The following is a 27,090-nucleotide window of genomic DNA, read 5'->3' as shown; positions in this document are numbered from 1 at the left end:
GAAGAAATAATAAAAAAAAACATCTAACAATGTTAAATATAATTAAAACTGTGCCACTTTAGAAATGCAGTGCCTAAACTATTATTATCAAATAGAAATTTCATTTACATTTAAACAAAAGCCTTTATAACAAATATACCAAAAACTCAGTTACTCCATAACATCTCACTCCGTTTATTTGTTATTTTATTGTTGCTTTGCATGGGTATTTTCAGAGAAAAGCATCTGGAAAACTGTAAACATTAAAGCTTATTGTGAAAGCAACTGAAATTTATAGCTCCACTAGGCCTATACAGTGGACTTAATAAGGCTTTATAAATAACAGTCATCCACTGCAGCCCGTTATGCTTCTCATAAAATGGTTCATCATCTGTTTCTTTTGCAGATTAAAAAAAAATAAAAATCATTACTGAAACCAGATAACTGTGGAATGTCTCCGACTCAAAACTACACTACCCAGGATGCAAAACGTCGCCAAGAAGGGAAGTCTAATTCTAAGCCGCTTGGATAAAAAAAGCCAACAGCTGAAGTATTGTATTACACCAGAGGAACCTGACCAGCCTTTAATAGGACAAGGGCGACACAAAGTAACCCGGCTGGTCAGGCTCTTTAAATCTCTCAGATATGACGCAGAAATTAAGAGCATCGATATTTGATTTGACACCAGAAATTGTGGTCTCAAGTTATGCCAGAAGACGCAGCGTGGAGCTCGACCTGTAACGGAACTCTGGATTTAAACTTCAAGCAATGTTGCTTGTTCTTCTTGTCATCCTGAAGGACCTTTTGAATTATGGGGCGACTCAACGGCGTAGGACTGTTGACTGGAGCGCAGCGTAACAGGTCCTAATGCCGCACTATTGGACGGTACCTATCAGGTGCTTCTTAGACATTTCTAGTTTTAAATCAAAGGCACGTATGAGCTGACATACATTTTTGACCAACCAACAGGATATAGCTATTTATTAATTTAAATGTAAATGTATTCTAATATAAGACTGAATATGTAAGGTTAAATTATTTTAGCTTGACTGAAGGAAGGGAAAGACCTGGGATTTACTAATGCTGTATTAGGAGATTACAAGACATGTGAAATGATTCTTTATGCTGACATGCCAGGAATCATGTCATAGCACTGTGGCCACAGACTTGGGCCTGTTTTCTCTCATCATGAATATTGCTGCTTCATTTGGATACTGATGGGTGTTTGTGCTGCCAGTCTGAAGAGCCTCCACCATGGGATGTGTACAGAGTGTAAAACTCAAGCCAAGTTTTCATGAGAACATCACAGTCCTGGAACTGCAAGCCTCCATTGATCCCAGTCCGACTGTCATCGATGAGTCGTCTAATGTGGTTCTGCGATACCGCACGCCTTATTTCAGGGCATCAGCTCAGGTGCAGGTGCCACCCATGCTTTGCAAAGAGATCTGGACTGTGGGCTGGATCCAGGCTTGCAATCAAATGGATTTCTTCAATATATATGGGAATGAAGGAGTGTAAGTGTGTTCGTTGTACAAATAGACAATACTTTGGGCCCTTTTAAAAAAGAAAATGTGGAAATCGTTATGCTCCCCAAGAATCTAGAGGCTGATATTCAGATTGCCATTAACACTTTTAAAAATAAAGGTTTATTATTGACATCTATGGTTCTGGGAAGAACCATTAGCATTAATGGAAACTTTCCACTGCACAAACGTTTCTTTATAGCTTCTTTGTGCAAGCCAAAACAGTCTTTCTGCATTGCTACAAAACCCCCATTTGGGAACTTTTATTTTTAAGTGAACCCATAAATGGCACACAATATGGGTCTCTAAAGATTTGCATCTAACAATATTCATTGGTTAAATATGCTATTTAATGTATTAATGTTTGGATAATTACTCTTAACTGTTATTTAAAAAAATTAACTTTATAAATAGCAATCACTCATTCTCAGTTGAAAAAGTGACGCTTAAAAATCAAAACAAAGCCAAAACAAAGATGTGAATACATTTGCACTTATATAAGTTGCAAACTATTTTTGCATATTAAGCAGAAATAAAACAATAATACAGTTCTGCATATCTGTTATCAGAAACGAAAAAAAGAGTTGATGTCTATTAAAATCATTGCTACTGTCTGTCATTTGGTTTACATGGCAGTAAAATACCATTGAAATATTGTAAAAATGAACTTTGATTGTAAAAATGAACTTTTGAAATATTGTAAAAATTTGATTTGAACTTTCTTCTGTGTAGTTTAGGTGACATGATGCTGCTAAGGAACTATGTAAAAAACGATTTTTCAGGATGTTAGTGATGTTTATGGTGCAATTTCCTGAGATTGTTTCCTTAAAAGCAGTAACGTTGAACACACCCCTACCAGGACAAAAGGCTTGTCCCTTACCAGCGTCAGTCCTGAGAAAACTAGCTGAGGCTTTATTTCTACTAAGATGATCTATTCACAACATTCATTCTGTAGCAAACTGTTAATTAAGAAAATTATATGTAGTCCTTTTAACTTCCATGATTTGAAACTGTAACACAAATACTATTTACTCTTTTACTGTTAAATGAGTAGTTCACCCAAAAATGAAAACTGACTCACTCTCAGACCATTCAAGATGTAAATGAGTTTGTTTTCCATCTGAACAGATGTGGAAGAATGTAGCTTTACACCAATGGATTTTTTTTTTTGCAGTGAATGGGTGCCGTCAGAACACAGCTGATAAAAACATCACTGGATAAAGCAATATCTAAAAGCAATATGAGGACTCAATGGAACAGTCTAAATTAAAAACATGTGAATGATGGGCTTGTTTATTACAAACATGCAGCTTTTCCCTTTACAAGATATCACCTGATGAACTGGAGCTGTGTGAATTACTTGTGGATTATTGTAATGTTTTTATCAGCTGTTTGAACTCTCATTTTGACGGCACCCATTCGCAGCAGAGGATCCATTAGAGAGCGAGTGATGTAATGTTACATTTAATCAGATATAACAAATATGACAACTTGGGTGAAAAACAAGAATTAGCTTAAATATTTAGGGTATATCGCTGATGCAAGAGTGTATTAACTCACTTCAGTATACAATTGAGGTCAAAAGTTTACACACACCTTGCAGAATTTGCAAAATGTTAATTATTTTACCAAAATAAGAGGGATCATACAAAACCATACTGACCTAAATAAGATATTTCACATAAAAGATGTTTACATATAATCCACAAGAGAAAATAATAGTTGAATTTATAAAAATGATAATATTCAAAAGTTTACATACATTTGATTCTTAATACTATGTTACCTGAATGATCCACAGCTGTGTTTTTTTGGTTTAGTGATAGTTGTTCATGAGTCCTTTGTTTGTCCTGAACACTTGTTCCGCTGTTCTTCAGAATAATCCTTCAGGTCCCACAAATTCTTTGGGTTTTTAGCATTTTTGTGTATTTGAACCCTTTCCAACAATGACTGTATGATTTTGAGATCCATCTTTTGACATTGAGGACAACTGAGGGACTCATATGCAACTATTACAGAAGGTTCAAACACTCATGGATGCTCCATGATGCATTAAGAGCAGGGGGTGAAAACTTTTGAACACATGAAGATGTGTACATTTTTTCTTATTTTGCCTAAATATCATATTTTTTAAATTTAGTACTGCCCTTCAGAAGCTACAGAAGGTACTTACATGTTAACCCATAAGACAAAATAAGTTACATTTACCCATAAGTTAAATTTATCTTTTATGTGAAATATCTTATTCAAGTCAGTACTAAATAAAAAAAGACATGCATTTTGTATGATCCCTCTTATTTTGGTAAAATAAATAACATTTTGCAGATTCTGCAAGGTGTATATAAACATTTGACCTCAACTTTAAGAGCAACATCAGAGAAATAAGTTTCATCTTTTCTCTTTAGATCCAGCTGGGAGCTCCCAGAGCTGAAATGTGGGCAGATCCAGGCCATTAGTGATTCAGATGGTGTGAATTACCCCTGGTACGGCTGCACCACTGAGATGTACACAATAGTGGGTCCCACTAAGAAGAGCACCAAACTCACAGTCAGCATGAATGACAACTTCTGCCCAAGTGTGACGTGGAGTGTCCCGGTGGGCACCACCAGCAGCCCCCCTCTCCTGAGCTCCATCCAGAGGGACCAACGCTTCACCACATGGCTGGTAGCCATGAACGAAACCACAGCTGAGATGATACTTCTTCGAACCATCCGCTGGAGGATGCAGCTCTGCATTAAAGTGGATCCAATGAAGCCTCTGGGTCAAAGAGCTATAGTTGTGGAGCCACTGATCCAGGAACAGCCTCAAGTCCTAGCCAGAAATGAGCCTATTCCAACAAACGCCTTGCTTAAGCCTAATGCCAACGATGCCCAGGTTCTAATGTGGCGGCCTAGAAATGGGGAGCCCATTGTGGTCATACCTCCAAAATATTGATCCCATGAAGGATATTTACTTTCTTAAACTGAAATGACTCAATTATGCTCAGTTAAATATAAAATGGCATGAAGTGAGTGAGAATAATAGTCAACAGCGTTGCTGATTTAAAGTTTTAAAGGAACAAATGTATTATTTGTGTATTTATTGATGGTTGATAGGCTGTTTGAAAGGACAGTCCACCTAAAAATGAAAATTCTCTTATCATTTACTCAACCTCAAGTCATTGCAAATGTGTATGACGTTCTTCTGCGGACACAAAAGAAGATATTCTGAAGAATGTTGGTGACAACACAGATTTGAATCCCACTGACTTACTATGAATAACATCAGTGGAACCTAAAACCATTTGGTTACCAGCATTCTTCAAAATATCTTTTTTTGTGCTCTGCAGAAGAAAGTAAATCATACAGGTTTGGAACAACACGAGGAAATAAATGATGACAGAATTACTATTTTTGGGTGTACTGTCCCTTTAAGGGCACACATCTGTTATATTGTGTACTGTGTTGTTTTTAAATATTTTTAATATTTGGATATTGTAATATCTGTAAGAAAAAATGGTGTGGCCTTTGCATACTTGGCTATGGACTAAAATGTGGCCTTATGAAATCTATTATTCTAAAGCAGGGATACTCATATTTATCTTGTGAGATCCAGTCTTCTCCAGACTCACCTATCTGTGATTTTCTAATGATCCTGAAGACATTGATTAGCATACCCAGGTGTCTTTGATTAGGGTTAGAGCTGAACTCTGGAGCCAGATTTGAGGATTCCTATTTTAACGTAAACTGAAATCGTTTGTTCATGTAGTATGAGCCGATTATAACAGAGTTATATTTATTTTTAGTATGGTGTGGCCAATGTTTTACAAACAATGTTGCCTTTTATTTTGTGCAATTACAGGAAACACATTTGCAAACGTCACTTGTGTCCATGGCATCTTACAAGATGTTCCTTGAACTGGAACTGTGAATAATTTAGTTGTCTTCTCATGTTTTAAGAGGCAGCTTTTCAGTTGCACAAGCTGTTTCAGGTACTTCATCTCATTTTAGACGTGGAGAACCATTATGTGGAAGATAAGATGGATATTCTACAATAAAATCAGTGTGTAACAATAAATACTGTTTTTTTGCGTTTTGTTGCCACAGTTTGCAAATCAAAACTTCACTAAAAACTTCACTAAAACTTCACTAGCCTAATACTCATTTTGTTTGTCAGTTTAAATAAATTGTCATACAAGCAAAACTGCTTCACAATACATTTGAATTTCATAGCACTGATTTATTTGATAACTATGACCAATAATTGTATCTGAATCACACAAACTTTGTTCTTTGTTTGAGAGCGTCCTCTCAAGAGGGACTATATGACCTGATTCTAAAATACTCCAAGTTGTCCTATTTTGTACTCTTATGAATTCATTTAAATCTCAAAAGTCTTGTATCTGCAGAGACTCTGTGGACATCCGTATTTATCACATTGTTTAGTAATTTTACTGTAAATATAAATGAATCAGTGACTAGAAATCTGTTTAATTTAGAAATGCAGAAAATGGATATGGTGATTCTTCTTTTCATGCCAACTTTAAGAAGTTCCCCCAAGACTTACGTAGGCGTATATCTGTACAGATTACTTCTTACACTTTATTTCTCCAGGAAATTACAGGGTTTTAATTAAGAAGATCTTAGATAGTTTATGTAACTTCCTTGATTTGAAACTTTAACACACAAATACTCTTTAATGTTGTGCTGTAAAGAATGAATATATACCTGTAAGTATACCTGTTTTCATTTTGATGTAAATATCTGGATGAGAACAATTTATTTATTGATTTACTGCCTCTAAATTTTCTGACTTTAATATTCAGCTGGGTCCAAAATTCTAAAAGCACTGCTGAAAATGATTCTATGCATTTTAAATTTTTCTATTTACAATTAATTATAGTTTATGATACAAGTGTGTTTTGCAGCAACATGAACTCTGTAAATATGTCTGAAATCTGCCGATCATATTTTTCCAGCATTACTTAAAATGATCCAAAGAGCATTTTGAGGTTCAATGGAAAAACATCTGACAAAGAGTCTTTATTTGTTATACATTTTTCACAATCCTAAAACTTTATTTTAGGATTAAAATTCTGGATAAGGAAACTCAGCACATACAGTTTCACACAAGATAAATCATGAAACAACAATAAAAAAGACATGTATGGGCCATTCTACAGAATTAGTTCAAAGTCAGAGTTGGAAACGACTTGAAAAAAATGTGTCTTTTTCCACAAATTTTGTATGTATGCAAATTTTAAAAGAACCAAGGTACTCATTTCTAGTAATTGTGTGGTTATTTCTCATATTGTATGTAATTTAACAGATATGTGCTGCTAAATTGCAGCTGTATACTGTAGATGGCAAAACGGCATTTTGCTGTTAATTTCAAAAACAGTAGCACACTGTATTTTTACAGTAAGATGCTGGCAACCACAGCTGCCAGTAGATTACCGTTTTTTTGTCGTCTGCCCAAATTTGTCACTACCGAAACACAGTAATATGTAATGTAATAAGAAGGGTTATATTGACCTTATTGATGCATATTGATGTTGCTGTCATCATTTTTGTAAATAGATATTTTTTCTATTTTATTAAAAGTTTTCAGAGGTAAATCAATTACAATTTTAACAATATTTCAAGTGTGATTTATGAGATTTGTTGTATTTTGAATCCAGTTTTTCTTTGTAAAAGGCAAAAAGTTGGTTATACTGATTTCAAACTTAAGGATTCATTAGTTTGAATATGCATTAAAGGGGTAATATTATGCTTTTTCACTTTTTGAACTTTAGTCAGTGTGTGGTGTGTATCTTTCGGCATAAAAAAGATCTACAAAGTCACAAATCTCAAAGTCCACTCCAAAAGGAGATAGCCCTTTTCAAGAACTACAACAAACGGCTCCTTTGGACTACAACGTTTGTTTTCGGCATGCAATGATGTCACAACACAGTCCATTGGAATATCATTAAAATAAATCCTGCCCACGGAAATTCAAATTGTTGGAGGGAGGGTAGGGACAAGGTGGGGGATTAGCCTAACTTTAGCGATGCAGCGCGGAGAACTGCTTCAACAAGCCGCAGCGCAGCGGGTATAAACACAAGCATTGACTAGAGTGGGCGCTTTAGAGCAGTAACGCACCGCAGACGTGTGCAGTACAGGGGGTCGATACACATGCCGAAGCCACGATCTACTCCAGTTGTGCGTCAGAGCCGTAACGCACCACAGACGTGTGCAGTGTGTGGTAAGAGATTTATTCATCATATAGTGTAGATAGCTTCACTTATAATGCGAGTGTTTTTTAAAATGCATAAACTTGCACTAGAATAGGCTAGGCTAATCAGTGCTGATGTTCTTTGATAATATTAGGCTGCTTTTAGCCTTATGCTGGAGCTGGTTTCAGGCAATGAAACTAAGTTTGTAAATAATTAAATACATTAGCAGGATAATATCATGTATTGACGATCTCGCAGGCTGATGAAAAGACCCAGCACTACTGTAGCGTATTATTTACTCACTCTCCATGCATCCTAGGTGTATGACTTCCTTCTTTCAAACGAATGCAATCGGAGTTATATTAAAATTGATCCCGGCACTCCCAAGCTTTGGCCTCCTGTAGCGAATCAATGCGATTTTGTAAGAAAAATATCCATATTTAAAACGTAAGAATCACTTTAATCTAGCTTGCGCTAACAGTTGTACACTGAACTTGCTTCTTTGACAAGAGGCGTGGCAGTGCTGAAACACCGTCTAAGCTGTTCACCAATCGCAATGCAGTGGGACAGCTAACCAATCACAACACATTTTGTTTTTCGGAAGGCAGGCCTTCATTAAACCCGGGACTAATCGAGCCTTATGTGCCAGGCTGGGAGAGATGTATTGTAAAAATGTAAATTATGTTAAAAATAATGCGTTTTTGAACCACCAAGCATGAAAGTGTGCTCTAGTACACCCCCGGAACAAAATCAAGACTTTGTAAAAGAGCATAACAGGACCCCTTTAAAACCAAACATAACATCTTAGCTGATAATTCAGTATACTTTATTTTTGACAAAACATCCCATGTTTCGGTCGTGACTGCACATTTTCAGTAGTGACCACATCACATTAGAGAATTTCCTATAAAACATACTAAAATACTACAAATTTGCATAACCGTTCTAAAATGTAGTTTATTTCCCCCAAATAAAGGATTGTGTGTTCTCTTTTGTCACTACTGTTACAATGATGGCATGTTTTGGTCATGACCGTGTTACGGTAGTGACAATTTTATGGGATAACACCCAAAAAAAACAAAAAAGATGTCACTACCGAAACGTCACCAAATGTTTCGGCCGTGACTGTTTCAGTAGTGACAATTCTAGATACTTTTTGAACCTTACTCAAAGATGCTAATCAGCACATGGTTAGCTAGCACAGTTCTGAGTAGTTGTACACAAATAAAAACTAAATGTTAAGGAATAACTCCCAAAAAACAGTTTAATTATGGTGTTCGATAGTGACACACAAATTTTTCATACTTTTTAACAGATTTACCTCAAAATGATGGTACATGTACTCACCATGTAGCTATGAGAGAGAGGGACACAGGAACACTGCAATTCTGAGTGTGCTACACACAGGTGAGTGGGCTGGACAAACCACCCGTAGAAACACACTCTTCTCTCTACTGTATATGCACCAGACACTTTCTTATTAACACTCCATGTTACAAGGACTCAATAAGATAACACAAATGTTTACTTGTGAATGCACTACAAATCACATTGCACTACTTGATTTTTAACCTTAAATACCTCTTTTGCACAATATCATTCACAACATTGTACAATATTATGAAAAGTACTTGTATAGTCTGTCTTAGGTTATGTGTATAGTCAACTGTTTATACGTATAGTTAGATTACCTCTTCTGTAAGTTAGCTATGTATAGGTTTAAAAATTGCTCTTATGTCTATTGTTGTATGTTTATTTATGTAGCACCGTGGTCCTGCGAGACACGACATTTCGTTCCACTGTATGTCCACACATGTAGCGGAATGACAATAAAGCTCTACTTGACTTGACTAGACTTGAGGAATATTTCCTCATCTTAAATGTAGGGGTGTAGTTAAAATCAGTCTCAGCCAATGGACTAAAACATTCACTGTTTCGGTAGTGACATGAAAAATGTAGGACATATTTTTTTTTTACATAATATATTACAGATATTTTACATAACATGTTACATATATACTCTTAATTATTTAAATATTTTCATAAGATGAAATTTAGGGGTTAGGTTCGGCGCAGCCACCTCCCAGTTGAAACTAAAATGATTATTTTATACAGTATATATTACACTTACTGATATTTAAAATATTATTGTGGGTTTCAATAGATACACATGTCCTTGTTACACGTTACATGTACTGACTATTATAATAACAATTAATTATGCATAATTACATGCAAGTAACCCTAAACCAAACCCTATTCCAAACCCTAACCACATAGTAAGTACAAGTACTTAATATTACTAGGTACTTAAATGTATAATTACAATGTAACAGTGACATCTTAAAATAAAGTGCAATTGCAGGATCTTAGTAAACATCTAAGATTGAAACACTTAAATGGTTTTTAAATGTGTTTTTTGGTTATGGGACAGCAATTTGCACCAATTCTCTAAAATTGCCCATATATGTTTCTTAAATGCTTTGTTTACCTGCTAAAGAGAGAAGATGCGTCAAATAAGAAGGATCATGATCTAGAACTGTATGAGAAGTGTGTTTAAATGCTTAGATGACCCACTGAATTATACATGAGTTTAGTGATTCTTCGTGCTCTTGCACTGTGACTGCCCCTCCCTCCACATCTCATACTTTCTATTGTTATGTGGCACACACACACACGCACACACACACACACACACACAAACACACCTAGAGAAACACTGAAGATCACTCAGTGCTGGTTCGCAGATAATCCTAATGACATTTTCTAACCACCCAGCTTTACAAATGATTCCTGAATGGAAAAAGCAATATATAAGCTATGAGGTGAGTTCGGGTTCTTGTTCCTGGATACACTCTTTGTTTTAATCTTTCAAGCTTTTATAGACTCTAATAGTTGAAAATTTAACTTAACGTGATTACTTAACCAAATAAATGACAGCATGTTGTTTTTCAGACCCTGAAATCTCTGCTGAACAAGGAAGATAGGCTTAACCTCATTTGTTACGGTAAGAGCATAAGCACGTTGGGTCGTTTTCACTGCTGAATTCTAGTATTCCGCTATTAAAATAATGTATCCTAGACTTTTGCATATTTGCATGATTCTTACACTATTAAAATGAGTTAAAAAAATGAATGCTGCCAAGGCATATTTATGACTGTCATATACAGCAGTATAATCTCATAAATTATTCCATTTTAAATTAAATGCATGATAGATTTCAACTTTCTATGGCAGGTATCCTCACACTATCAAAGGTGAAGCAGGTCAAATGAATCATTAATAACTTCGCAAAGCTGAATGCTTAATAAGGGAAAGGATTGAGATGTGAATGGCTGTATGCAGAGAGTAAATGGATAACATTATGACTAAACTTTCATTCATCTATCAGTAATAATAAAACACTTTACAGGAAAGAGTCAAAGATCTGTGACAGAGGAGTTCTTCAAAAGCTGTGAGGAAGAGCTGAACAAGGTGAACCTCTTCTATTCAGGTAGACAACTCTAAAGTACACTGTGTGGATTGTTTACATATGCATGTATATTCGCACTATTAGCTATTTCTGTTTTATAGAGAAACTATCAGAAGCTCACAACAGATTGGCAACATTTGGAATTGTAGCTCCGGAAGTTTGTGATTCCAAAGCTCAAGGTGATAATCGTGTCATCAGTGTTTTCCCACCTACCAAAAGAAGAAGCACCAATCTAAAACAAATCAAAATGGCAGTTGGTGAACTCTACCTGAGCTTGGCCTTTCTGCAGAAATACCAGGTGAAGATCCATATTTTTAACATTAAAGTTACAAGTACAATATTTTCCTTAATAACTAAAATGGCAGCATAAAATATGCCGAATTGTGCTCAAATGTCTAGGAATTCAACTACAAGTGTTTCTGCAAGGTCACTATAAAGTACGATTCAAAGTTTAGTTGTGAACGTGGCCTAAAATGGAGAAATGAGATGCTTGACACATCCCTGCTCAACACAGACAGAGGCAAATGTGAACACCTCATGTCTAAGCTGGAGGTGAGAATGTAGCACTGTAACTGTTCCTTTAGTTCACCTTATTTATCACAAGACATCCAGTCCCTGAATAAATAACTGAATGTGATTCTACAGACGTTCATGATTCAGCTGGAAGGGGGTGACAAATTGAGAGCGATGAAAAGACTTGAAATCCCACCAATGGACAAAACACCAGTAAGAACAAAAAGCCTCACCTGTGAAATAAAACTAGTGGCTCTGAATCAGCAAGTGTACTGAATTATGTTTACCAGTTCATGATTACTAAACAGGGCGAATTAGCATGAGACCGCAATGCCATAAAAGCACCCACGGGAGAGGAAATTTCTGCAGGTGATCTACAGACAATATGCAAATTAAAGAACCAGCATTAGCATCACAAGCGATCTCTGGGCCTGGCCTTTTAAATTTAGATTTATACATCATCTGAATGAATAAATAAGCGTTGTATGGTTTGTTAGGATAGGACAACATTTGACCGAGAGACAACTATTTGAAAATCAGTGAGGATGCAAAGAAAATCAAAATATTGAGAAAATCACATTTAAAGTTGTCCAAATGAAGTTCTTAGCAATGCATATTACTAATCAAAATTAAGTCTTAAAAATAATTACAGCATTATCTTCATGGAACATGATCTTTACTTAATATCCTGATGATTTTTGGCATAAAAGAAACATCAATCATTTTGACCCATACAATGTATTTTTGGCTACTAAGACTGGTTTTGTGGTTCAGGGTCACTATTGTCCTTATATTAACCATTTGCCTTTTAGTGCTTTCCCATTCTTTTTTAAAACTTAAGCCGTTTTTGACCACTGAAGCCAATTTAGTCAGAATTTCACATAGAAAGATAAATTAATTTAACATACACCAGGGGTGTTCAACACTGGTCCTGGAGATCGACTTTCCTGAAGAGTTCAGCTCCAACCCTGACCAAACACACCTGAACTAGCTAAGGAGCGTTTGATAATTACAGACAGGTGGGTTTGATTAGGGTCGGAACTAAACTCTGCAGGAAAGTCGATCTCCAGGAACAGGGTTGGGCACCCCTGACATACACTGTTAAAAAATAATAAAAATCCAGAGTTTTTACAAAATAATTGTGGCAGCTGTGGTTGCCAGAATAAATTAGTAAAAAATACAGAAAAACTGTAAACGCATTTACAGAACAAACTGTACCTTTTATAGTATAAAACTGTAATTTACAAACAAGAAAATTTAAATATAAAACAGCAAATTTATCAACACTAAAATCTGTTTTGTACCACCATAAAAATGCAGGTGGTAAAGGAGGAACCCTTACGAAAACAAAGTTTATTTAACTGTTCTGTTAGTATACTTATTTTAAACTAAAAATAGGAAAGTATACTTTTAGTCTACTTTTTATGTACTTCTCAGAAATATACTTAAAATGACATTTAAATATACTTGACTTATACTTAGAAAAAAGTCTAAATATATTTGAGCTATACTTGTGCTCCTAGAATCTGTTTTCATTCTTATATGGTAGGGGGATCTTCTGTACAGAATTTCCCAGAAAACACAACTGAAGAAGAAACCTAAACAACATGCTCCCACGTGTAATCTAACACAATCATCAGACATAAAACAGCATCAAAACTGTAACGTTATGGAATAAAATTTCAACCAGTGAAGATGTAATAATGGCTGTAAAGCTTTGAGGTGTTGATCGACTCTATCTACGTTTTGTTTATCATTCTGAATCCAATTCATAGTCTTTTCTCAGCTTTTTGTTCAAAATGTTGTTTATTTCTTTGTTTTTTATTTCTGAAACTTAGCCTAGTTGCAGTACAAGTTAAAAAATTTGATGTAAACTTGTGTACTCAAAGTTTACTACTGTTATACTTAAACTATACTTAAAAGTATTCTTTTATATACTAGAAAGTGGGCCAATTTAGTCCCAATGAGTATTGAAATAGTACACTTACGAGTATACTTCTAGTACACTAATATTTGCATACTTCATAAAGTATATTTAAAAATATACTTGAACTTTACTTAAGTATACTTAATAAAATAAACTTGAAGTATACTACTTTTTGGTAAGGGAATTCACTTGAAGAATCAGAGTTCATCACAAATAGCTTTTCCCACACAATGAAATATATACTAATATACAAAAAGTCATTCACGCAAACACAAAACACCATCATAGTAACACAACAATTATGCAATAAAGATTCATTAAACAACATAAGATGTAACATAAAACCCAAATTTACAAAACTGATAAGAAAAACTATTAAGAAACGTGATTATTTAAACAAAATACTTTCAAATGTGGACTGTCACACTGTTTTACAGTTTCTTACTGTAAATTAAACAGTGATTTGTTTGTTTATACTTCCAAAAACCGTATATAGTACAGGAACTTACTCTTCACCTATTACCATTTTTTCTGTAGCATTATTTCAGTATTTTACAGTTAAAATTACACTCATTTTTTACAGTGTACACATTATAGTTTTTTTGTTCTTCTGTACAAAGAAAGTCGGAGTGTGGATAATGTTTCGGATTGGCTTTGCTTGTGGCCTCATCATGGCTTTACTTACCACTATAGCTTTCAGAGGTTCGTAAAATCTTTCATTTCCCCCATTTCTCTTCACTAATCATGTACTCTGCATGCAAAAATATAATTATGATAGAATGGTATATTTCCAGTCATATCTCTCTGTGTCTATTTGTTAGTGGTTATGTTCTAAGTAGGTAACATATCCAATTATCTCGAAAGTGTTAAACGAAACAGACCTTGAGCCCCTGAAGCCTCAGTTGCAGCTCTACAAGGGAAGTTTCCTGCTGATAGAATTTCTGTTCCTGATCGGACTGAACCTGTACTGCTTTAATATATCAGCAATAAATCACACGCTCATCTTTGGACTGGATCCCAGAGATCACCTCTCATACTACCATATATTTGAGGTGAGTTACAGTGAAATTACATATTTGAGCATGTTTAGTAATATTGTGATTACTGTGCTGAGGCCTCATATGTTTGCCTGTGTAATGCAGATATCTGGGGGTCTGACTGTGTGCTGGTGCATCAGTGTACTGGCTAATTTTCACCCTGCTATGCTGTCGGTCCCACAACACCTCCACCCACTACTTTTTCACAGCTTCCTCCTGTTTCTGCTACTAAACCCCTTCTCCATATTTCACACTCAGGCTCGTCGCTGGCTCATGGTCACAATGGTAAGATATGAATAAGATATGATTAATGCAGGGACTTTTCGTTTGTATTTACTCCACTTGTCTGTGTGTGTGTTGTTTTTTTTTTTGTTTTTTTTTGTTTTTTTGTGCATCTCAGACAGACTGTTAGTCTGTGTTTTAGTGGTGGAAATTTTTCTGTAGTTTTCTCTGCAGGTTAAATCAGTACACCCACATTTTGTAAAAAATAAAAAACACAATTTGTTGAGTCAGCTTAAAATAATTTGTTACCCTGCTACCTTAAGATTTTAAGTTTAGTTAACTAAAATAAGTTTAGTCAACTTGAAATGTTAAGTTGTACTAAGCAACAACTTAGATATTTGTGTTTGCTAAACTTAACACATGGGTAAGTAACCCAGCTGCCTTAAAATTTTAAGTTGATTCAACTCAAATATCTAAGTTGTCACTTAGTATAATTTAACATTTCAAGTTGAATAAACTGTTTTTGAGTTGACTGAACTTAAAATTTTAAGGCAGCCAGGTTACAAGTTATTTTAATTTGACTCAACAAATTGTTTTTTATAGTGCAGTACAAAACAGGTACCAAACTGTCTCTTGGACAGTACCTTTTCAAAAGATACTAATATAATACTTTATGTTCTAATATACACTTAAAATACTAATATGCACCTTTAAAGGGGTCATTGGATGAAAATCTCACTTTTACATGTTGTTTGAACATAAATGCGTGTTTGCAGTGTGTGACAAAATGATAAAAATCCTTCCAGTGGTATTTTTTTCATCTTTGTAAGTAATTTCCCCTTTTTCAAATCAAGCCATTCTCAGCATCTTGTCTGTGTGACGTCAAAAAACCCATTCCACTTCAGTTGATTGACACGGCCGTCTTACCTTAGACCCACCCTGAGTGAGCTGAGAACAGTCCGCCATTGTGTGCAGGGGAAGACAAGAATGACTCAGATTGAGCTACTGATGTTGTTGGATGTAATAATGAACATAGCAGTCGTCATTTACTCCCGACATCTGAGCCGTTGAATAAACAGGGGATTAAGGTTACTTTCGTTTTTGAAGGAAATTTGCCCGGCGATCTACATAAATCCATCTATTGTAGCGCTAATCATTTGTGATCCAGCTTCATACAGCAGAAGTGAGTATAAGGGTTTTTTATGCCTCTCTGCAAATCGTCTTTTTTAATAATGTGCTAGTTAGCAAGTTTCACTGATAAATGCAGCTAAAGTAAACAGAGCAGCTCATCAACTCACAGAAGAGAGGGGCGGAGTGAGCAGAGCTCATTAGCATTTAAAGGCAAATGCAATAAAATGGCTCGCTCTGAAAAGAGCTGATTTTGACAAGGTAAAAAGAGTGTTTTTAACCCCCCGGCATATGCGCCCTCAGTTGTTCTCAGTGTGAAAAGATGGACCTCAAAATCATACGTCATTGTTGAAAAGGGTTCAAATACACAAAAATGCTGAAAAACCAAAGACTTTGTGGGATTTTTCTAAAGAACAGCAGGCAGTTTAACTGTTCAGGACAAACAAGGGACTCATGAACAACTATCACTAAACAAAAAATCACGGCTGGATCATTCAGGGAACAACACAGTATTAAGAATCAAGGAGATGTAAACTTTTAAACCAGGTCAATTTCATAAATTCAACTATTATTTTCTCTTGTGGGCTATATGTAAACATCTTTTATGTGAAATATCCTATTCAGGTACTAAATAAACAATAACATGCATTTTGTATGATCCCTCTTATTTTGGTAAAATAAATAAAATTTTTAATCATTCTGAAAAGGGGGATGTAAACTTTTGACCTCAACTGTAGTGTGCATTAAGGGAACTGAGATTTGCCATTTTTCCAACCAAAGACAATCTTGTACACTTACTTTCTCTCGCATACCCACTCTGTCAAGTGGCTCAGACCGCAAGTGTGGGTGGTGGCATTATTTATTCAACTGATTCATTCAAAAACACTGATTCACTGATTCGTGAAACACAAACTGATTCATTCATGTGCAAAGATGCCCTATGATTTATTCTCCTTTGGATTCATTTGAACACTTTTTGTTGGCAGAGCAAAAATAGACGGGAAAAACATTTAATATTGTTACATCTAATATAACTTTCTTCAATATGAATATCTTCATTTAATTGTTTTGTTTATTAATATTGTATATACATTAAAAACACTACCACACTTGCAAGTGTGCTGCTGGTCTGAATATTAGCAGGGCTGTATTTAACAGTGGCAGTGACTATCAGTGCTGTGTTGAATCCTGCAACAACGTTTGTGTGATATTTCTTAAATAAAGCATATATTTTTAAATACATACAGCAGTTTTTACATATAAATTATATTTCAGAATGTTGTGGGTACAAAACAGTCCTGTTTCACAGTTTATTTTATAGCTGACCTTGGCAGACACTTTAATGTTCATGTTGAAAATGTGTCTGTTTTAATAACCAGGGTATATGTATTTATATGTAGAGTCTTGTTGTACAAAGTTTTACCAATAGTACACTTTATCAGCAGTGTTCTCAAGAGAATTCATCATCATATGCAGTATCCTCATTATGCATTAAAATGTCCATATTATACAGAGTAAGGTCTTGGCAGCCCCCTTCCAGCCTGTGGGCTTTGCAGAATGCTGGCTAGCTGATCAATTCAACAGTCTGAGCCCTCTGTTTCTTGGCTTGAGGGATCTGCTGTGCTTCTATACCTATCAGATCAGCTGGAGAGATATGTGGTCTGACAGCTCTCTATCTGCAGGTAACCATCTAATTGCTGGTGTATTTGCGCCCCCGGTATTATTATATTATATATATTATATTATATTATATTATATTATATATTATATATTATAATGAAAATGGGATTCATATCAAAGTGTCTTAGTAATATTAAGTTTTAGGACAGACTTATTTATCAAAGTTTGCAGAACTATATGTTCCAAGAAACCTCTTTATAATTCCTGTCATGTTTTTGTTGAGATTTTCTTGTGTTTGTTACAGTGAGTCTAGACTGTGGACAGTATAGTATGGCTGTAACCTGTCTGATCCAGTGTTTTCCACCATGGCTGAGATTTGCACAATGCCTGAGGTGCTTCTGGGACACTGGCCACACGCTACATCTCCTGAATGCAGGAAAATACTTCACTGTGTTTCTTATGGTTACATTCGCCGGCCTCTACAACATGGCCAGAGGTACACACTCAAATAAATGGATATAAATATTTCCAGCAAGTAACCGAAAATTCTGAGATTGTAGATTATAGAGTAGCTGTTTGAGTATAATATTTTAAGCATTATTTACAGAGAGCACTTACTGTAATTTGTGATCTACACTGATTGTATTAGTTATTTAGGAAGACAAACAAGAGCATAAAATGACTGAGTGCACCTTTATCTTATAAGTGTTCTCGTATTTCAAAGAAATAACTATTCTAAGCATATTTAATGGTTACTGCAAGCAATGCATAATGAAAAAACAAATAATTAGTCACTAAGATATTAAAGGACCTTGTAGTGTGATAATGCTCAGTCTGTGTGTGTGACAGAGAGATCTACTCTGCTTGTGGAAGGGAGGATATACCTGTATATATGGGCCATGGCTACCTGTACAGGTGTTCTAGTTACAGTGAGTTGGGATTTAAGGATGGACTGGGGATTACTTGAGGGAAATGGCCTGCTAAAAGACGAGTTGCTGTTCTCCCAACAGGTAAAAGTTAGCAGACACTTGTAACACAATTTCTATTAACAGCTTTTTGGTTTTGAGATTGTCTTTGTCAGCATAATATATAGTATATGGTATATTGTAGGAATGGTTCACCACAAACTTTTGGTCTTATCTTTATACAATCCTATAGTATTGCCTTTGGAATACTTGGAATATAGTGTATGAGTAATATGGATTAGAAGAAATAATTAATTATTTAATTTTAGAGCTTTACAGCCAGGTTTGTATTCAAATATTTTACTCTTCCATATTCATATTGTAACAATAATAAGACTAAAATATAGTTGCAAGCAGCAACCATCCACAGTTTGGTAACTCTTTAGGGCCAGGTTTGGAGAACCCTGTTAAAGACATTTGTTAATACAGAATTTTACTACAAAACTCAAAATGCCCGTCACATAGGAAAAGTAGGACATAGGAAAGTTAGGTATCGCCCGTCCAATAAGACCAATCTTATGATTTTTGGCCAAACTGGTCAGCAAAATATAAGCAAAAATGTCTGTTTTTTATATCTTTTGACCAGTAGGTGATGCTGTGCTGAAACTACTCATGTGCCCAGGTCATGCTCGTTAGAACACATACCAAGTTTGGTCAGAATCCACTAAAACGCTGCAGAGATACAGCCTTGTGCATTTTTTCGTCAAATTTGCTTTCCGAAAATGGTTTGGTAAATCAAAAAGCTATTGATAACTTTTTTGCCAGTATGCTCTGAAGATGATCTGAGCCAATTTTTGTGAAACATGGACGAACCATCTAGGACGAGTGTGAAAATGTAGATTATTCGTAAAATTAAAAATTATAAAAAATACTGCTTTTAGACCTTAGGGTTCAAAAGTTATTAGCAGAAACATGAGTGCAAATTTGGCCAGTTGGTGGCACTAAAGAGTTTAAGTTAGCTACTTCAAATTTGCTGTGGTTAATGATGAAACTGTCTTCTATCAGTGTGCCAAATTTCATAACTATCCCAGAAGCGGTTCTATAAGATTCATAAGGTTCATAAGAATATGCTAAAGCGTTCGAAAAATACAGCATTGTACTACAAAATTCAGGTATGCCGGTCCAAATCAAATGAGATCACTCATTATTTTTGGCCAAACTGTTCAGAAATGTCAAATTTTAATATGTCAAATTTTAATATCTTTTTACCATTAGGTGGTGCTGTGTCGAAACTACTCATGTGCCCTTAGGTCATGCTTGGTAAAACATACCAAGTTTGGTCCGAATCCTCAAAATGCATTGCTAGGATATAGCTTCATGTCCATTTTTGAATGAATTTCATTAAATTTGTTTGTTTTAAACACGATTACAAGAGGAAAAGAGGGAAAAATGCACTAGAAAGTTAAAGATAGATACTCAAAATTTGCTATGATTATTATTGAGACTATCCTCTACCTGTGTACCACATTTCATAACTATCCCACAAGTGGTTCTATAAGATTCATAAGATTCACCACAATATGCAAAAGCGTTTGAAAAATACAGCATTGTACTACAAAATGGTCCACCCTCAAAATGGCTGACACAGGAAAATTAGGTATCATTTGATTCGGTATGCTTCTCCAAATTGAACGAGATCACTCATCATTTTTGGCCGTTAGGTGGTGCTGTGTCGAAACTACTCATGCCCTCAGGTCATGCTTGGTATAACATGTACCAAGTTTGGTCCAAATCCTCAAAATGCGTAGTTAGCATATGGCCTCATGTCCATTTTTGAATTTATTTTGTCAAATTCGTTAACACGATTACGAGGGGAAAAAATTTTGAGACTATCCTCTACCCGTGTGACAAATTCATAACTTTCCTGCAAGCAGTTCTATGGGCTGCCATACAGACCATAGACTATCATATCGTCATATTGTGAACTGCAAATTGTCAAAAAGTTTATACATAAAGGTTTAGCACCCCCAAGATGGAAAACAGACTGTTGATTTTCAAGTTTTTCAAGTGTAATTGGTCATTGGGCTAGTTTTGATTGGCCAATAGTCTGGTTTTGTAAGATCTGGCAACCCTGTTGACATCCCCAATCCTTATAGACTTTCACTATATCAAAACTGAGCAGGATATCATTTTATAAGAAATAAAGATTTATTGATTGAGTTATGATGGTTAGCAAAATTGACATTTACACATTTTGGGTGAACTTTTCCTTTGCACATACCCATAAATGTCTATCTGACCCACACTGAACAGAAATTAGATATTAAATCTCAATCTGGGTTAGAAAAACTTAGAGATAGCAGTGTACTAACCCCTTTTGTGCTGTGTGTAAGATCAGGCATAGATATTGTTTGCTCGATTTGGCCATACATGACAAATCACAGCTTAAAAGTCACAATTTGTTGTTTGTTACTTAGTCTTGTGTGGTGACAGTGACAGTGAAAGCATTTTACACTGGCATCTCATGAGTTTCAGGCTGAAAAGCTGACATTCAATCTCTGTTAGAGGCTATAAGGGGTCAAACTGACCCGCAACAGCTCTTGAATATTCTTTAATATTGAGAGATGTGCTCTTTCAGTCATACTACTATGCAGCCATGCTGGCGGATGTGCTGTTGCGGGTCTCCTGGGCTATAAATATCCTCCTGGCTCAGATGAAGGATTCAGCTGCAGCTGCCACAGCAAGTGCCCTGCTGGCACCACTGGAAGTCCTCAGGTTAGATTTCAGTCACACGCTCTAAGCAGCAAGACAGCGAGTATGGAAACTTGTAATCCTGGATGATCAGCGCAAATTACATTTTGCTGTAATTTAAATTTTAGAGTGACTGCTGACTCATAGGAGAAATTTTCAGGATTACTTTGAGCAATAAACTGCAAAAAAAGATTATTACACTATATTTGACAAGAAAAAAACTATTTAAGTCTTTCTATGTCAAAACATTTCATTGTAATTGTAAAATTCACTTCATTGTATTTACCTCCTTAATTGTTTCTTTCTGTTCAACCAGACGTTTTATTTGGAATCTCTTTCGGCTAGAGAACGAGCAACTGAAAAACTGCGAGAGATGTTGTGCCGTTCGTGATTTCAGCAACATCTGGAGGCATCTGGAAAAAGATCAGGATGTGCCATCTAAAGATCATCACAAAATCATCACACGCACCACAATGTGCTGTTTACCTCGCCCAAATCACAGGTTATTTTCTGGACAGCTGCTGAATCTGTTCCATCTTAGTAGTTTAATAATTCAAAGAACATAGTCAATGCTGTCTGGAAAATAAACAATGTTGTTCTTTTGCAGGGTAAAGGAGACAAAACTGCCTGTTGGGGGAACAGATGCAGAGCTTCATCCATGTATTTAAGGACGAAAATCTGTCTGTAGACTTGAACAAAATTCAGTTTAAGATATTTGAGTAATGCAGGTAGGCAAATGAGATATTAGATTAAAAATGATAATCCTATTAACAATAATGAAGTCTGTAACTATCTCTGACCTTATTGAGACATTTCACATGTATTGTTTTTCCGCATTCAAGTAAAACTATGCTAATATTTTCACGTTTAATCCACGTTAAATCAATTTCATTGTAATCAAGCAAAAGTCCTTTTTAACAAACAATAATAGGCATAACCTAATTATCCCTCAAAATAATCCTTTCCTTTATTTCGCTTCCAAAAACAATCATACAATCACGTTTCAAATGTCCAGACCAGCTGATATGCAAAAAAACAGGCAAGCATTTACTATACAGCAGCTTGAGAACAAGAGTAAGATTAAAAAGCTTGAGAGGGAAAACTGAGAGTCCAGGCTACTCTCTAGAGAACTGTTGTTCTCTGTTCAGCTTCCCTTACTGTACTGAACTCAGCAGTCCCACAGTCAGCTTTGTACATAGCAACCCCACTGTCCTGCTGGAGTCAAAGCAGTATAGTTGATTTCTGAAGCATGTAAGTCGTGTTATATTAAGGAGAGCCTTTGTCCTTCACTTGTTTTGCCATGCAAAAGTCCATGATCCATTTGTTTCTGTAATTGGCAAGAGTATTTAGTCAGAAATGCCAGAGCTTATGCATCACATGCATTCATAAAAAACGCACTGCAGATTGCCTTAATGTACTGGGCTTGTATATGTGCCGGTATTTACGTATGCTTCATTTAAATGGCTTCATTAAAGATCCTTACGATTTCTTAGACAGTCGTGCTCAGATGTTTGCATACCCCTTGGGGAATCAACATTTAGTGTTCTTTAAAAACAAGATCTTAAAAATTGTTTTTTTAGTAATTTAGTACTGCCCTGAAGAAGCTGCATAACAGATGCGTAAAGAAAAACTAAATAAATTACACAAAAATCCTAATCAGATGTTTACATACCTTTGATTCTTAATATTATAAGTTGCCTCAAGCATCAAAACAAGTTTTGTATGAGTCCCTCAATTGTCTAGAGCAGCAAAACTGGATATCAGCATTATATAGCTACTGTAGAAGAACTTAAATGTGCAGAGCATGCTGGGAAACCAAATAACTTACGGGACCTGGAGGCTTTGTCAAAAACGGCTTAACTGCTCAGGACAAACCAGAAGACCTACAAACAGTCAGTGATGCTTGAGGATGCAGTATGTGATATTAAAATCCAAGGGTGTGTAAACTTTTGAAAAGGCTCAGTTGTATAAATTTAATTACTTTGTCTTGTGGAATAACTGTAAATATCTCTCAAAAGGCTTTGTAAGGTGAGTAATAAACTAAAATGGAATTGTTACGATCCCTTATTTATTTATTTTTAAAAAGCATTTTGTAGATTCTGCAAGGGGTAGGTAAACTTGTTATCACAACTGTAGTTAATGAAGATGTTTTTCAGTCTATCCTGGAAAATGTCCAGTTCCCATGATCATGCAGCTTTAATGTAATGTTCAGTGGCATTAGAGGTTTGCCTTTACTGATAGTGATCCTTTTTGGTGTGAGAAGCTGCAGACCAGTTTTTAATAGTATGAAGTGGAGGAAGTCACTGATCGTCTTTTTGTGGTCTCTGTCTGTTCTGTTCCTCTCTCTGTGATCTGGGGCTGCTGGTTGCACGCTCTTTTTCCCCTTTCTTGCTGGCAGGGTTGAGGGCGAGCACGCTGGCCGCTCTCTCGGGGCTCTCCGGAAGCCTTTCAACTTCCTGCGGGTTGTCTGGCTCTTTGGCTCGGGATGGCTCAGTCTTGGCTTCTTCACCTTTTTGGGACCTTTCTTCCATATTGAAGTGAGAGCCATTCCTCAGTGTCTCTCTGCAGTCTCCATAGAGATGCTGCTCCAGAGTCAGATTTGACGCTGCCAGGTGTTTGAACTCTGACTCAAAGGGAAAGCCACCGCCTGGCTGGGTAGCTCCTTCCACCTGGCTCAGGACCGCAGTCCCCCTGTACACCTCGATCGCCTCTGGAAGCATGGACTTGATCTTGGGGAGCCAGCGCTTGCGAACTCTCCGGGCGTTGGTGCACATGTCTGCGGCGATCACATTCATCTCGCTTTCTTTGAAGTTAGGGGCAAAGTTCTGACAGTAGACTAATGATAAAGCAGGGAGAAAAAAGGAATATTAATGCTTCAAGTCAACATTTAAACTATTTCACTTCTACAGTGTAACATATAGGATCACGAAAAGTGGACACTGTAGGCAAGGAAAGTTGTGGTGAAAGATTTTGAAGACAAACTTTAAAAAAGCAAACCAAGGAATCATACACCGTGAAACTAGGAGCATATATTAAATAGAGTCAATTCTGCTTGCTGTAACAGCATAGGAAAGGGTCACTCACGTTTCACTGTGTTGAGTATGCGACTGTCCAGTGGCTTGCGATTCGGATCACAGTTGGAGGAACGTATTCCAGTCCCACAGCTGTCAGCCAGTGTGTTCCTGCAGTCAAAATACCATAGTCAACCACTGGAGGGCACACACACAATATTTTTCCAAAACACCATGCGGTCCTTATAGTTATCAAACACAATACACTGAAACATTTGAATGTGAGAACATTGATTCCATCTCTGCTTGGCTATTTTTTACTGCAGAGCTGAGCTCTTGGTCTTTCAGACAGATGCACATGCACACTTGTTACACATCTGTAAGGTTTTAGACCTGTCAAAAAAAGCAGCGAGAAGGCGTCTCAGCAAGACTTTGTGTTTGACCCCGGCGCAGAGGTGACAGTTCATCAGCTGCCCGCGAGTCATGAAGACACCAGATCCTTCCCCAGCACCAACAACAGAGAAACAAGGAGACCTTAGCTCTGAATCAGTGACTCAAATGACTCAGTCTGAACTGATAAATAATTCAGATGGACATGGAGTTTCAGACAGGCTGCTATTATTCAGGCCTCACCTGCAATCAGCTCCAGCCTCTCTCCAGGGTCGCCCTCCGTGTAGAGAGCGGGGTGGCAACGGTAGCCGATCTGGCTGATGAGTCCGGCAGGCAGAGCCTCTCTGTCTCCTCCTAACAGTACGCAGAAACGGTTCTCCAAGGACAGAGGCAGGGAGGACACCTCCATCTTCTCTTGTACTGGGGAGAGAGACAACAGATCACACTCACAGGGATAAATCCGTAGTGTTTCGAGCTGAAACGGAGCAAAAGAGAAGTCCATTAAAAGACATTTACTGCCATAGATCCCGGACGATCCCCCGAAGATCTTCCCGTTGGTCAGGCTCTCGTATGAGTCGTCTTCAAAGTCCTCCTCCTCGTTTTGGTGTGAAGTTGGGCTGTCTGTGGTCGGGAGGCTAGAGGCACCGGGACTGGCGTGATCTCGGGTCGAGTGCTCGTAAGCGTGCATCACAGGTATGACCCCGTTCACGCCTCCACTTGTGTAGAAAAGAGTGCCATTCCTTGAAGATCTGCCCCTTGGTCCCCTGTCCTCCTCGGAGTGCTTTAGTTCCCCGTTCTGAGCGCACACCGGGGTCTCCAGCTTCTCTTCCTTGATCTTGCAGACAGTTGTGGGCTGGTCGCTTAGCAACAGGGAGGAGTTGTTGTTGTTTGGGCTCGGGGGATCGTCTGTGGCAGATGTCTGCGAGTCGCAGTACGGAGCGCTGGCCTTGAACATGAGGTCCATACCTCGCTCTACGATGTTCTGGATCTGAAGGTAGCCTGCGGTGTACATGACCATCAGCTGATCGCTGGCACTCACCGTCATCCGGCCCGTGTAGCAGAAGGACAGGATCTGCTGGAAGCAGGACGGGGCCACGGACGAGGGCAGCTCGAAGAGTGTCTGGGCACTACCGCTGAACAGATCACGGAAGTAGAGGCTGCTGGCCGCCAAGACGGCGCGGTGGGCCTTGAAGGCCTGTCCGTTGACCATGATGGCCACATCGCAGTGCTGGCCCAGCAGCCGCTGTTCGTTCAGGCTGTCCAGAACAGTGCTGCCGAAGTTTGGAATCTCCATGTGCAGGAGTTGAGACATAATGCCCGTTTCAGATCTCTGGAGAAGACAGGAGGTTCTCACCAGACATCTAAGATAGCAGAAAGTCAAAATGAAGGTGGACCGGCTTGATGAGGTAACAAACAGAAAATGACTAGATTCAAAAGTCACACAATGTTTATCTGGTGCAGACACAGCAGAAAAATGCGACAGAAATGCTGCACAGCAACTCCCTTGGTAAACAGCTCTCTTCACCCCAACATTACTAGAGTCTGCATGTTTGGCAACTCAGCATAAGCTTGCCTGGAGTATTCAAAAGAAGCTGAAAAGTGACCCACAAACCCACCCGCCCACCCTCCCTCTCCACCCCGCCACTACCTGACCTCTATAGCAGAATCTTCCGAGATGAGAGAGAGAGAATGCAGGCAGGCTCCTCACAGCAGCTCAGCATGAGGAAAGGTAGCTTGAGAAGCAGAGAGATACGTCTCAATCCGTCCGCTTCCTCCCCGCACAGGACTGAGCCAGCGAGAGGGAAAGCAAGCGTCTGTGTGCAATCGATGCACCATCTACTGTATGTCACAGAAAGGGGGAGAGAGGCTATAGGCACAGACACAGAGACTAGGGAGAGAGGGGGAGGGAGTGAGACTGAAGGAAAGTCATTTAAGGACACAGAGTGAGAGAGAGAGAGAGAGAGAGAGAGAGATCGAGCGAGAGAGAGAGAGAGAGACAGAGAAAGAGAGAGAGCCTGATGCGGATAACTGCCCTGCAGAGAGTAAACGTGTTCATGTGCGATGGAGACAAAAGACAGGCAAGACAGAAAGAGAGAGAGAGAGAGCTATGGCTCACTTTTATTTGAGCGTCAACACGCGAAGAAAAGACAAGAACGGGAGCGTGCACCCTGCATGCACCAACCCGAATCCGTCCAGACACGTAATCCATCAGAAGCAGTCTCTGCCATGATCGGCTCCGTGCTCAGGATTATTTACATTAAGGGCAGACAAATGGTGTGTGCCAGGAGAGCAGCTCTGCATTGCAGTCCCTGTCACAGGCTGGCATGCTCAGTACAGAGTCTGCATACCCAATCAGATGTGCCAACACGGCATCAGACAGATACTCAACCGATAAGAGAAAGAAAAGAGAGAGACTCAG

At 37.5% G+C, this 27,090-nt stretch overlaps 3 protein-coding genes across 3 annotated transcripts; 2 read left to right on the top strand and 1 right to left on the bottom strand.

Annotated features, from left to right (window-relative positions):
• The first annotated feature begins 521 nt into the window (after positions 1-521).
• fam78aa (family with sequence similarity 78 member Aa) lies at positions 522-5,558 on the top strand. The gene is made up of 2 exons (XM_051108766.1): positions 522-1,493; positions 3,908-5,558. The coding sequence occupies exons 1-2, from the start codon at positions 1,234-1,236 to the stop codon at positions 4,434-4,436; spliced, it is 789 nt and encodes a 262-aa protein (XP_050964723.1). The 5' UTR covers positions 522-1,233; the 3' UTR covers positions 4,437-5,558.
• Positions 5,559-11,414: 5,856 nt separating this feature from the next.
• LOC127165119 (xenotropic and polytropic retrovirus receptor 1 homolog) lies at positions 11,415-21,938 on the top strand. Its single transcript, XM_051109440.1, has 11 exons — positions 11,415-11,465; positions 11,567-11,719; positions 11,813-11,893; positions 14,447-14,659; positions 14,750-14,929; positions 17,508-17,676; positions 17,919-18,110; positions 18,464-18,624; positions 21,158-21,294; positions 21,587-21,745; positions 21,878-21,938. The coding sequence occupies exons 1-11, from the start codon at positions 11,415-11,417 to the stop codon at positions 21,936-21,938; spliced, it is 1,557 nt and encodes a 518-aa protein (XP_050965397.1).
• A 249-nt stretch (positions 21,939-22,187) lies between these two features.
• On the bottom strand, positions 22,188-26,591 carry LOC127164765 (nucleus accumbens-associated protein 2). The gene is made up of 6 exons (XM_051108822.1): positions 26,325-26,591; positions 25,188-26,032; positions 24,915-25,091; positions 24,675-24,780; positions 24,355-24,452; positions 22,188-24,106 (listed from the first exon to the last, which is right to left on the bottom strand). Exons 2-6 carry the CDS (start codon positions 25,981-25,983, stop codon positions 23,571-23,573), a joined length of 1,713 nt encoding a protein of 570 aa, XP_050964779.1. The 5' UTR covers positions 25,984-26,032; positions 26,325-26,591; the 3' UTR covers positions 22,188-23,570.
• Positions 26,592-27,090: the final 499 nt, after the last annotated feature.

The sequence above is a fragment of the Labeo rohita genome, chromosome 5 (genome assembly GCF_022985175.1).
Source record: "Labeo rohita strain BAU-BD-2019 chromosome 5, IGBB_LRoh.1.0, whole genome shotgun sequence".
NCBI classification, from domain to species: domain Eukaryota; kingdom Metazoa; phylum Chordata; class Actinopteri; order Cypriniformes; family Cyprinidae; genus Labeo; species Labeo rohita.
This window is presented reverse-complemented; position numbering and strand designations above follow the sequence as displayed.

Excerpts from the sequence above, each read along its gene's own strand:
- fam78aa (XM_051108766.1), top strand. The coding sequence starts at position 1,234 with ATGGGATGTGTACAGAGTGTAAAACTCAAGCCAAGTTTTCATGAGAAC. Across the intron at positions 1,494-3,907 it reads ATATATGGGAATGAAGGAGT|ATCCAGCTGGGAGCTCCCAG; the intron begins GTAAGTGTGTTC and ends TTTTCTCTTTAG.
- LOC127165119 (XM_051109440.1), top strand. The coding sequence starts at position 11,415 with ATGGCAGTTGGTGAACTCTACCTGAGCTTGGCCTTTCTGCAGAAATAC. Across the intron at positions 17,677-17,918 it reads TGACAGCTCTCTATCTGCAG|TGAGTCTAGACTGTGGACAG; the intron begins GTAACCATCTAA and ends TGTTTGTTACAG. Across the intron at positions 21,295-21,586 it reads GCACCACTGGAAGTCCTCAG|ACGTTTTATTTGGAATCTCT; the intron begins GTTAGATTTCAG and ends CTGTTCAACCAG.
- LOC127164765 (XM_051108822.1), bottom strand. The coding sequence starts at position 25,983 with ATGTCTCAACTCCTGCACATGGAGATTCCAAACTTCGGCAGCACTGTT. Across the intron at positions 24,781-24,914 it reads GAGGCTGGAGCTGATTGCAG|GATCTGGTGTCTTCATGACT; the intron begins GTGAGGCCTGAA and ends GTGCTGGGGAAG. Across the intron at positions 24,107-24,354 it reads CATACTCAACACAGTGAAAC|TCTACTGTCAGAACTTTGCC; the intron begins GTGAGTGACCCT and ends CTTTATCATTAG.